Source organism: Mesoplodon densirostris, chromosome 9 (assembly GCF_025265405.1).
Source record: "Mesoplodon densirostris isolate mMesDen1 chromosome 9, mMesDen1 primary haplotype, whole genome shotgun sequence".
NCBI classification, from domain to species: Eukaryota; Metazoa; Chordata; class Mammalia; order Artiodactyla; family Ziphiidae; genus Mesoplodon; species Mesoplodon densirostris.
This window is the reverse complement of record NC_082669.1, coordinates 26,295,173-26,307,797: the sequence shown is the minus strand read 5'-3', so window position 1 is coordinate 26,307,797 and position 12,625 is coordinate 26,295,173. Positions and strand designations below refer to the sequence as shown.

Genomic DNA, 12,625 nt, shown 5'->3' with positions numbered 1-12,625 from the left:
GGCAGTGAGGTGCCCTGGCTCTAGGGAGCCCTGAGCCCTCTCTTCAGGATACGGGCTAGGGTCACTCACCAGGTCCACCACCACGTCCTTGTGGAAGGTGCTTCTCCACTCGGCTGCCACCTTGCACACATACATGACTGCCTCCGGGTCATCCGCGTTCACGTGGAAAATGGGGGCATTCACGACTCGGGCCACATCGGTGGGGTAGGGTGAGGAGCGGGCCATGCGTGGGTCGGTGGTGAAGCCGATCTGCAAGGGACAGGCAGCTTGGCCAGGGGGCTTGGGCATGCTGCTGAGCATGGGCGGGGCAGAGGTGGGGCGGGCCAGAGCAGGCCCACCCTCCAGGCCAATGGGAGGGTGGAACCAGGACAGGGGGTGGAGCCGAGGGTGGGGCAGGAATGTATGTGTCTGAGGGTGAGGGCGGGGCTAGGCAGGCAGGGTGGAGCCTGAAGGCCACTTGCTGGAGGTCACTTGGCTGCCCTTGGCCTACTCTAAGACAGTTCCCAAAGGCTATTTTTTTTTAATTGTTTTTTTTTTTTTCCTATTCTGGTAACAGAATTTATACATGTTCAACAGAGTTTGGAAGACAGTTTAATGAAAAATTAAACAAAGTCACTATATTCTACCAGGTTCAGTGTAAATATTTTGATGTTTTCCTTTCCAGATGATTTTCTTTGCATGCATACACATGAAATATAAATATAAAATTTCAGATCCTATCATTTCTGTAGTTTTGCACTTTGGTCACTAACATTAGCATTTTTTTCTTTGAAAAGAAAATTTAAAGGCCTCACCACTTAGATGTACTAAAACTTAATCATACATCCGTAATTTTATAACCTGCATTTAACATTTATTTTCATGGGGACTTCCCTGGTGGTCCAGTGGTAAAGAATCCGCCTTCCAGTGCAGGGGATGCAGGTTCGTTCCCTGGTTGGGGAACTAAGATCCCATGTGCCACGGGGCAACTAAGCCCCCGAGCCACAACTACTGAGCTCGCGCGCCTCAGCAAGAGAGCCTGCGTGCCACAAACTACAGAGCCCACGCGCCACAACTAGAGAGAGAAAACCCGCACACCACAACTAGAGAGGGGCCTGCGTGCCACAACGAACAGCCCGCACGCCACAACAAAAGATCCCACATGCCACAGCTAAGACCTGACGCAACCAAAAAAATAAAAAATAAAATAAAGAAAACAAATACCTAAAATTTATTTTTATGAACTACTTCAAACATATAGAAAGTATAATACTATAATGATCACCCATGAACTAACAAGCCAAAATGAGCAAATCTTAACAGTTTCAGGACTTTTTATACATTTCTGCTACAGCTGGCCCACACACAGGGAGCACGGCCCTGAAAGTGGAGGACATAGTTTCTACGTGTTGCAATATGTATTCCATGTGTCCATAAACAATATATAGTATCTTCTTAGGCTTACTGTTCACTAGAATTTTGATATCATTCAGACTTATGGAAAAGTTGAAAGCATACAGAGAACTCCCACACAGTCTTTACTCAGATTCACCAACTGTTGCCATTTTGCCCCTTTTCTTATTCATGCTCTTTCCATTACACACGCACGCACACACACACATTTTTCCTAAACCATTTGCAGGTAAGTAGTAGACGTCCCTACTCCCTAAAACATGGACATTTCATTACCAGCCAGAGTGCAGTTCTCGGCCCAAGCAATTTAATATTACAGAATACCATTATCTGACCCTCAGTAGACACATTCCACCAATTGTCCTAACGATATCTAGTCTTTCTTGCCTCAGTCCCGTACCCAATCCAGCACATCACCCTGCATTAGTTGTCACCTCTCTCTAGTCCCCTTTAATCTTGAAGCCTTCTTGCTTTTCTTGGTTTTTCATAGCGCTGACATTTTGGAAGAGTATTTCCATGTCTTTTAAACCATAGAGATATATAGTCTATGCACCTTACATATGGTGTCATACTCTATATGCTGTGCAAATCCTTTGCAACTTGCTTTCTGTTCAATATTTATATTCATGGTTCATCCAGGTTGAAACATGTACCTCTACTTCCTGTAGTGGAGCTTAGTGAAACCTAAGTACTGAATAGTATATACCACAGTTCACTTATCCATTCTCCTGTTGTTGGACATTTAGTTGTTTCCAACTTGTGGTTAATACACTGTTACTGTACACATTCTTACAGAGGTTTTCTCCAGCAAGCACTGAGTTTCTCTGCAGTACTCCTAAGAAGGGGAAACTAAGCCACAGGGTCAGAACATTTCACCTAAATACCATCGAGTGCTCTCCAAAGTGGTTGTACCACTCACCCTCCTACTAGCAGCATGAGTAACCTGCATTTCCACTCACTATGTTGTGATCGTTTCCCCAGGATACTAAATATTTTAACGATTATATAATACTGCTTCCTACAGCTTTGCCAAAATTTATACAAAGACTCTTTGGTTTTGATAAACATTCTTTTTTTGTTTTTAAACATTTCCCTGAAAAATCTTTTCTTAAAAAAATAAATTTAGGGCTTCCCTGGTGGCGCAGTGGTTGAGAGTCCGCCTGCCAATGCAGGGGACGCGGGTTTGTGCCCCGGTCTGGGAAGATCCCACATGCCGTGGAGCGGCTGGGCCCGTGAGCCATGGCCGCTGGGCCTGCGCGTCCGGAGCCTGTGCTCCGCAACGGGAGAGGCCACAGCAGTGAGAGGCCCGCGTACCACACACACACACACAAAAATAAAATAAATAAATAAATTTATTTTTGGCTGCATCGGGTCTTTGTTGCTGTGCACGGGCTTCCTTTAGTTGCATCGAGCAGGGGCTAGCCTTCGTTGTACTGCACGGGCTTCTCATTGTGGCGGCTTCTCTTGTTGCAGAGCATGGGCTCTAGGTGCGTGGGCTTCAGTAGTTGTGGCCTGTGGGCTCTAGAGCACAGGCTCAGTAGTTGTGGCACACGGGCTTAACTGCTCTGCGGCGTGTGGGATCTTCCCGGACCAGGGCTCGAACCCGTGTCCCCTGCATTGGCAGGCAGATTCTTAACCACTGTGCCACCAGGAAAGCCCGATAAACATTTTTTTTTTTTAGTAAGTTTTTTTGTATTTTATTTTTTTAATTTATTTAATTTATTTTTATTTTTGGCCGCGTTGGGTCTTTGTTGCTGCGTCCCGGCTTTCTTTAGTCACGGTGAGTGGGGGCCACTCTTCATTGTGGTGCGTAGGCTTTTTGTTGCGGTGGCTTATCTTGCTGTGGAGCACAGGCTCTAGGCACACGGGCTTCGGTAGTTGTGGCACACAGGCTCAGTAGTTGTGGCTCGTGGGCTCTAGAGCGCAGGCTCAGCAGTTGTTGCACACAGGCTTAGTTGCTCCGTGGCATGTGGGATCTTCCAGGACCAGGGCTTGAACCCATGTCCCCTGCATTGGCAGGCGGATTCTTAACCACTGCGCCACCCCGCCCATAAACATTCTTATACAAAAGCATTTAGCAACTGATGGCTTCCTTAGAAGAAAAATTCAGAAGAGGAAATCCTACGTATGTCCTTAGAGAAACAAGAGCCTCAGCAAAGCACGTCTTTCCTTTCCTGCTACAGATCTTACTGGCCCCATGTCATGACTGATGTTATCAAAAACAGTAAAAACATTTAAGAACACATTAGCAAAACTGTAGTTTTTACAGAAGTCTGAGAATTCTTTCTTTATTTATGACGAATTGCTTTTACATAAACTCCTTTATTACAATGACTAAAGAAAAGATTAGAAATAGTCACAAACTGATGAGAACATTAAAAAAAGATGTACCAGGGAGAATTCTGATGAGCACTTACAGAGAACCTTGATCAATCCCGTGGTCTTTCTGGGTCTGGGTCTCCCCATAGGGAAATGAGGGTAGGGACCAGGTAAGACAGTGACCATAATATGCACATTACAGCTAGAACATCACAGAAAGTGAATTGCTTCGAAGTTCTGAGACCTTAGTCCCCCAGCTGCCCTCCCCAATATCCACCACTGTTACTGACTTCATCTTTTTTATTTTATTTTTTAAAAATATTTATTTAGGGCCTCCCTGGTGGCGCAAGTGGTTGAGAGTCCGCCTGCCGATGCAGGGGATACGGGTTCGTGCCCCGGTCTGGGAGGATCCCATATGCCGCGGAGCGGCTGGGCCCGTGAGCCATGGCCGCTGAGCCTGCGCGTCCGGAGCCTGTGCTCCGCGACGGGGGAGGCCACGACAGTGAGAGGCCCGCATACCGCAAAAAAAAAAAAAAAAAAAAAAAAAAAAAATTTATTTATTTATTTGGCTGCGCCGGGTCTTAGTTGTGGCGTGCGGGATCTAGTTCCCTGACTAGGGATTGAACCCGGGCCCCCTGCACTGGGAGCTTGGAGTCTTAATCACTGGACCATCAAGGAAGTCCCTGACTTCTTCATCTTTAAACACACATGGTGGGTGTACGCATACCCACCCACTCACACACACACACGGAGATGGAGCTATACTCCACATTCTGCTCTGCACTTTTTTTCCCCACTTACTGTATCTTATAGTTCATTTCAACAGTATATATAGATCCTACTCTCTCAAATGGTTTTATTACACTGCGGTTGCAGTTAACTTACATTAGTGCTTATTTACGGGCCAGGCACTATTCTGAGCACTTTATGTATATTAATTTATATGTATTAATTCATTTAAGCCTTGTAACACGTGGATGGATATATCATAAATTATTTAACCATCTCCCTACTGATGTAGGGGTAGAAATTCTGGTTTCTAGTCTTGCTGCAGCAGTGATAGCTTCCCCACAATGCCCCTCCATATTATTTACTTATTTCAGCTTTGTACATTTATTTTTCCTTCCAGTTTTATTAAGGTATTAATTGTGCAGCAGTGACATATATATTATGTACATATATATATATATATATATTTGGCGTGGGGGGGGGCCACACTGCGTGTCTTGCAGGATCTTAGTTGCCTGACCAGGAATCAAACCCAGGCCCCGGCAGTGAAAGCACCGAGTCCTAACCACTGGACAGCCACGGAATTCCCCAAGTGATATCTTTAAAGAAATCTCTCAGAAGACATTTGGGAGTGAGTGTACTAGTAGGAAAACCCCACAAAGTGTAACTGCTGGGTTTGAGAGCCAGATGGGACCCTAGAGCCAAATGGTCTATCCTGGTTGGAGCCCTGTTTCCTTCAACCCTGCAGCTCTGTCCCTGGCTGCCCCCATCCACGCCATTACCCCTGCTCCCACATGGGCCGGGTGCTCTGCAGCTTTCAGGGCTACCGCATCAACCTGCAGATGCAGCTGGGTGGGCCTGAAGGCCCCAGATTCGGCTAACTAAGGCCCTCACCCAACCCGGACCCTGCACCTTCTTCCCTGTCTCCTGTTTTCAGTGTCTTCCCCACCCTATTAAATTTTATCCAGTGCAAAAAAAAAAAGGAACAGGGGGCTTCCCTGGTGGCGCAGTGGTTGAGAGTCCACCTGCCGATGCAGGGGACACGGGTTCGTGCCCCGGTCCGGGAAGGTCCCACATGCCGCGGAGCGGCTGGGCCCGTGAGCCATGGCCGCTGAGCCTGCGTGTCCAGAGCCTGTGCTCCACAACGGGAGAGCCCACAACAGTGAGAGGCGTACCGCAAAAAAAAAAAAAAAAAAAAAGGAACAGGTCTGACTGTTGGAAGTTCTTTTCATTCAGCTGAAATCTGCTGCTTCCTGGTAATTGCTATGCATTGGTGCAGACTCTGCCCATTATATTCCTTGCTTTGTGAAGCATTCATTTATTTGAAAACAGCTCTTATGCTTCTAGGAGTCTTCCATCTTCTGGGCTATGTGGTCACGGCTTCCTTTTAGGGTAATTTTCCAGACACTATGCCATCCTAAGACTCTCTCCTCTGGACACAGTCTCACTTAAGTTCAACTAAAATGCTTAACCTTCTGTCATAAGAAGTTTGATAAACCAAAGGCTTACCTGTACTGTATTTGTGTAATTTGATTCTTTTTTTTTCTTTTTTTGGTGGTACACGGGCCTCTCACTGTTGTGCCCTCTCCTGTTGCGGAGCACAGGCTCTGGACATGCAGGCTCAGCAGCCATGGCTCACAGGCCCAGCCGCTCCGCGGCATGTGGGATCTTCCCGGACTGGGGCACGAACCCGTGTCCCCTGCATCGGCAGGTGGACTCTCAACCACTGTGCCACCAGGGAAGCCCATGTAATGTGATTCTTAAATTGAAATACTGTTAAATGTTTATATTGCCAAGAAGGAAGGTTTCAAGTCAACAAATAAGAAATAAGAAACTAGAAAGAGAAGACTAAATTAAACCCAAAGCAAGTAGAAGGAAAGAAATTACAAAGAGCAGAAACCAATGAAATAGAAAACAGGAAAACAACAGAGAAAATACAATGGAATCAAAGCTGTTCCTTTGACACCAACAACAAATCTATATAACCGAGAAAAAGAGAAAACATGCAAATTACCAATATTAGGAATAAAAGAAGGGATAAAACAACAGACCCTGATAGAGAACATTGCAAACTTTATGCTCATAAATCTTTCAACTTAAATGAAATGAAAAAATTCCATGGAAGACAGAAGTAATCAGGGCTCACTCAAGAAGAAACAGATAACCTGAATAGTCTTATATTTACTAAAGAAATGGAATTTACACTTTAAAAAAAGTGCTCATAGGGACTTCCACTTCTGGAAGATGGAGGAGATGTACCTTGCCCTCCTTCTCCTGCTAATAAGTACAATTAAAAACCCAAGGCATTATATATATAAAACAAACACTGAAGGTAGACAGAAGCAAGCAGATCAGCTGGGGACCTCAGGTCCCGAGGAATGACTTGTGATCATTCCCAGGGCTACCTTTTTGCCTCATATAGGCCAAATTTAGGGCTAGAGAAGCAGGCAACTCAGAAACGCCAACAGGCATAGCAAAAAGAAGTTTCAAGGAAAGTGGCTCTCTCTGGCCAGAAGACCAGGAACAGGCCGCCTAGCAGTACAGAAGATTTTTAGACAATCACCACCCTGCTGCAGCCAACCCCACAGAAAACACTGTGGCCACCCCCACTTGCCCCAGCAAAGGCCCGGTGTCCCCAGCAGTCCCCCTAGGCTGCTGGTAATTAGGCAACCGCTCCATCCCTGGTGTCAGTGGAGGCCACTTGGGAAGCAGTAACAAAGCACCCTTGTCCCACCCTCCGTCCCCTCCCTTCCCTGGGTATCAACAGACCTGGGGTGGGGAACCTGGACCTGTACCCCACCTGGCAGTAACAAGTGTCCCCCCACCCTGACCCGAAATGTCCAGAGGACATCTGCTATAACAGGAGATTTAAATAAGATTCTGAGTTTCATAACATATCCTCAAAATGTCTGGTTTCATAAGAAATCACTTGTTATACCAAAACCCAGAAAAATCTTAGCTTGAATGAGAAAAAGCAATCATTAGAAGCCAACACTGAGATGACGGATTTTAGAATTACCTGACAAAGACTTCATAAAATTAAAATTCATAAAATTCAAAGCAAACTTCATAAAAATACCTCAATAAAAATTATGAACATGCCTGAAATACATGAAAAAATAGAAACTCAGCAAAGAAACAGAAGATACAAAAAGAACCAAGTGGAAACTTTAGAGTTGAATAAACAAAAACAAACAAACAAACAAAAGCCCCCGGGGGTGGGTGGAAATCAGGGAAAAAAACCCCAAACCTGAATGGAGGTGCTCTATAGCAGAATGGAAGGGAGAAAGGAAAGAGTCAGAGAACTTAAAGATGGAACAGAAATTACCCAATCTAAACAAATGGAGAGGGACTTCCCTCGTGGCGCAGTGGTTAAGAATCCGCCTGCCAATGCAAGGGACACAGGTTCGAGCCCTGATCTGGGATGATGCCACATGCCACAGAGCAACTAAGCCCATGTGCCACAACTACTGAGCCTGCACTCTAGAGTCCGCACGCCACAACTACTGAGCCCACATGCCACAACTACTGAAGCCCGTGCGCCTAGAGCCCGTGCTCCACAGCAAGAGCAGCCACTGCAATGAGAAACCCATGCACCGCAACAAAGAGTAGCCCCAACTAGAGAAAGCCCACGCGCAGCAATGAAGACCCAACGCAGCCAAAAATAAATTAAAAAAAAAAAAAAAAAAAACCCCACCAAAAAACCCAACCAATCAACCAAACAAAAAACTCCTGGGATGGAATTCACCTGACTCTGGAGACTACTCATGGAAAAACTTTCTTCTTTAAAAAAAAAAAAAAAATCCCCCTGTGTCTTGGGCTTCCAATTCCTGTGAATGATCTTTGCTGTACTCTGTCCAGATTGAAGACCATTCCTATTAGCATCTCAGCCCCTACCCAAAAAGCAGTAAAGACTCTCTGTGTTTGGTCATCTGTTTAAAACACAGTTCAGAGATAGGTTGTTTTTAGACCTTTCTCTTTCCTTGGCACCTTTCACTATCTATTTTATAAAACAACCTATAATGAATATTTCCATTAAAATTAATATTTTAAGAATATATAATGCCATGAGAAAATACTGTGGTAAAAAAGAAGTGGATATAAAACTGTGTGTATAGAACCCAGTTTCTTAAAAGAGGAAAGCCATCTATATGCTTGTGGGTATGGAAGAAAATATTCTGAAATAACACCATGATCTTAAACACTGTAATTAAAATCTCTCCACTTTAAAGAAAGTTTCCTGTTTGTCCAAGTTTATTAATCAGAAAACAACAAATGTATTAAATGATGAAAACATGTCATTCTAAGTAAGGCTGATGTGAGCATAGAAGCCTCAGGAGAAAGTCTAATTGATGCTGTGGCCTCCACAGCCTTCTCTGCTGAAAAGACCCCAGAGCCCGCCTGGAGCCCAAGTTACCTGGTTGTTGACGACCACGTGGACAGTGCCGTGAGTCGTGTAGGATGGCAGGTCACTCAGGTGGAAGGTCTCGTACACGATGCCCTGGCCGGCAAATGCAGCATCCCCGTGCAGAAGGATGGACATGACCTGCAGACATGCAAAGGAGACCCCAAATGTGACATGGTCCTGACCACCACGTCCACAAGGCACACTGGAGATTCAGTCACAATCCACTTTTCAAAAAATGATGTATTTTGAGATAATTTCGAACTTAGAAAGAAAATGGTAGGAAGGCACAAAGACCCCCAGGACCCCCCCGGCACCCCCTTCCCCCGAGGATGTGCCCCACGAGGGTGCCCTCCATGTCTGCACACCAGCCATCCTGCCATCATCTGCTGCAGAGCCAATGCCCACCACCCCTGAACCCACCACGCAGGACCCTCTCATCAGGAAAGCAATGCTGGCCCAGACCCCACGTGGACGTGCTCTTCGGGCCACGCCTCTTTAGCCTCTCGACCTGGAGCAGCCCATTGTGTCTCCCGTCTCCACGTCGCAGACAGGCCTTGGGCTCCGATGGTCCTGTGTGACCAGACTCAGGAACGGTGCATTCCGTACCAGGGGACGCCGGAGCTGGCCTACCCCACGTGGATGAAGTTGACTTGGATCACCTGGACAGGTAGCTGTCTGTTTCTCCCTTTTTTTTTTTTTTGGTCACGCCACGCAGCATGTGGGATCCCAGTTCCTCAACCAGGGATCGAACCTGCACCCCCTGCAGTGGAAGTGCAGAGTCTTAACCACTGGACCGCCAGCAAGTCCCTGTTTCTCCCTTTAAACTCGCCATTTCTCCTCAGCAACGAGAACAGTGAGAACTTCTAGATCTTCCTCCTCCCCACACCTCCACCCACCCAGCAGCCTGAGCAGCACCCCTGGGATGCTGCCAGGTGTCACTCCTACCTTCACACGCTGGCATTCCATAAGAGCTTTCTCTTCTCGACTTTTATTTATTTGTATTAATACGTGCTCACGGATTCCTGTTTTATTCAACTGGCTGTAACTGACTAGTATCTGTAGTTGTTTGGACGCTCACACCGTCCCAAACTTGGCGTGGGGGTCCCGTGGCACCTGGACAGGCCCCATGGCTCATGGGGGCCTCCTTGCTTTCTGGCACAACAGAGATTTCAGCCCCCTGCTGCACTGTTCCTGCCCAGCCCTGGAATCAGACACTCCTCTAAGGAGCCTGGTTCCTTCGGCGGAGGACGGCACTGAAGACTAGTATGTGTGTGCTCATTACCTCTAGAACATCACGCTTCTAGGCTGTTTCAGCGCAGAGCCAAAAGCCAGATGTACAGGTTCACGCACACAGAGATTTCTAAATCTGTACACTGTACAACTACGATACCTCCAATTCCAAGCCTTTTTCTGGGCCTTCCTCCTTCCGCATTTATAAACACCTCCTACACCGTGAGACACTGTTCCCACTGTCCTCAACACATTACCTGCTTGTTTGGTACAGCCCCATGGCCCTGCCACCCCTGCTCCTTGACGCCCTCTTGTTGTGTTTCCTCAGCTCCTGTCACCTCCCTGGTCCGCAGCACCAGGAAGGGAAGGTCCACGTGCTCTTCAGGGACAAAAATCTAGATTTTTTTTAGCAGAACCCCATGTGTCCTGCCCTAAGGGACACAGGGACGCTGTCTGGGACAGGTGGATGTGGACACAAGTGTCGGGTCTGCGCAGGGACCTCCTCAGAGGATTGCAGCCTTGCCAGGGCCCAAACGACCAGGGGCCGTGGCGCCTCTTCCTGCTCGCCAGGACGCGCGTTTCTCTGCAGAGCCTTCTCTGTACAACCTTGGCCTTCTGCCGTCGGGCACCTCAGGGTCAACCTCCCCTCTCCTCAGGCTGTTTCTCTTGATCCTCTGGAGAAGCTGTATTGTGCCCCTTGCTAGGCTGCACTCAGTCCCTTGTGTTCCCTCAGCGCAGCGCTGCCTGCTAAAATCACACACCCTGGCGGCCCGATCTGGACCCAGGTAGGAGCAGGCCTCCGTCCGTGGCAGGCCACCCGCGGCGCTAGGGAGCTGCTTTCCCACACGAATGTCCCAAGGGCCACATCAGCCCTGAGCCAAGCTGGGTCAGGCTCAGTCTTGCACCTGGTTATAGAACAACCTTGGCCACATTTATAGAAATTACATAGTTTTTTTCGGAAACACTGAAGGTTATGTAACAAATACTCCAGCTCCCTGGATTCTGGGTTTAACAGAAATCAGATAATTGCCTAAGGGTTTGGGAAGAGTAGCAAGGAGAGCAGGTGTGAAGGGCTGGTGGGGTCTGGACCCGCCCGCTGAGCACGGGCAAGGGTGGGCTCAGATAGAGGGGCGGGGGCAGGGGCCTGGAGGGATGGGCCGTCCACGCCAGGCAGGGCACTCCCACGGACATGGCACTCCCTCAGACAAGTGCCTGGTGACCACACAGGGCTAATCAGCCTCTCCTGGCCTCACAGGATGGATTGCTGTGATCATCGGAAGCATGTTAGATACCCTCCACCACTTCTCCCTAGTTATTTCATTCCTTTTCAGGATGTTTCCAGCATTCTAAGCAAGCGATGCTGGAGTGGTTTTTGTCTGTAATTTATCAATGTGGATGTCACAAAATTTTCTGCAATCTTGTTCCCTTCCCTGGCCCCGAATGCCTGGGCAAGGGTCCCAGCCACAGACAGCGGAAATGCTGGAGGCACTGGTCACCGATGCTGGTTTCCTCCCTATCCGTCACCGGCCACTGTGCCACTGGTGGTCTCGGGGGCTGCACGGGAAGCCACTTTCTACCCGCTTGGAGTTTCTGAGGCCCCGTCCAGGCCCCCAAGCTCAGCAAAGTAACTCTCATGTCCCGACACCCTCCCCATGGGTCACACTCTTTGTGGTGCAGGAACCACTTCTGGTTCCCAATGCCACCTCTGGCCGGGATCCCGTTACCCTCTAACCATCCAAACACAGTACGAGTAGATTCACAGTGTTTTAAATGACAGAACCTAGTAAACTAATGCTTGGTTCCACCTCTAAAAAGTCTGACCCCTCTCCAGGGCATCCCTGGGCCAGCTCCTTCCTCCCTGCTCTGCCCACAGCACAACCCCACCTCCATCCTCGTCCTTCTTTCATCTCCAGAGAATGTCCTTTTCTTCCCGTCTACCTAAATCCTGCTGTTTCTTTAATTAAATATGACAACTACCTGCTCTATCGATGAGAGGGTTTGACTGCCTTTCATTCCACTTCCTTCCACACCCATATACCTCTCTTCTGAAGTTCTTTACCAGTGAACCTGCAGCTTTACATCACATTGTGTATGTTCTGTTAGCTTCCTCACATATGACCCTATTTCTAGGAAGAACAAGAGATGCTTGAGAGTAGGGTGGTGATGCTGACTTTGAACATGCCCCAGAATGCACACGCAGACACTACAAAAACTTGATTTTTCTTATTGCTTGGCTTTGAGGTTATCATTAAGTAATAAGAACTGTACAATTTGTTACAGACAGACTTCTACTTTGAGATTAATCAACGACAAGGAGTTAAAATCCACTGGGGATTTCTATACATAAGTAGGCTGGCCAACCAACATTAAGCATTCAGCATCACACACCTGGAAAATGCCGGTACCAGGGCCCCCCGGAACTCGAGCTGCTCTCCATCTCTAAATGGTGCCACCCTGCTACAAACTCGACCTCTCCTCCCATCTGTCAGGGTTTTTTTGTTTTTTTTTGCGGTACGCGGGCCTCTCACTGTTGTGGCCTCTCCCGCT

The 12,625-nt window shown here is 47.6% G+C and overlaps 1 protein-coding gene across 2 annotated transcripts in view; it reads right to left on the bottom strand.

Moving 5' to 3' along the window:
• OGDH (oxoglutarate dehydrogenase) overlaps nucleotides 1-12,625 on the bottom strand; it is a 74,423-nt gene that overhangs the window by 9,939 nt on the left and 51,859 nt on the right. For both annotated transcript variants that reach the window (XM_060107612.1, XM_060107613.1), the window contains 2 exons: nucleotides 8,858-8,986; nucleotides 70-249 (listed from right to left, as the gene is read on the bottom strand). In XM_060107612.1, coding sequence (XP_059963595.1) covers nucleotides 70-249; nucleotides 8,858-8,986 — 309 coding nt within the window. The remainder of the gene's footprint in view (nucleotides 1-69; nucleotides 250-8,857; nucleotides 8,987-12,625) is intronic.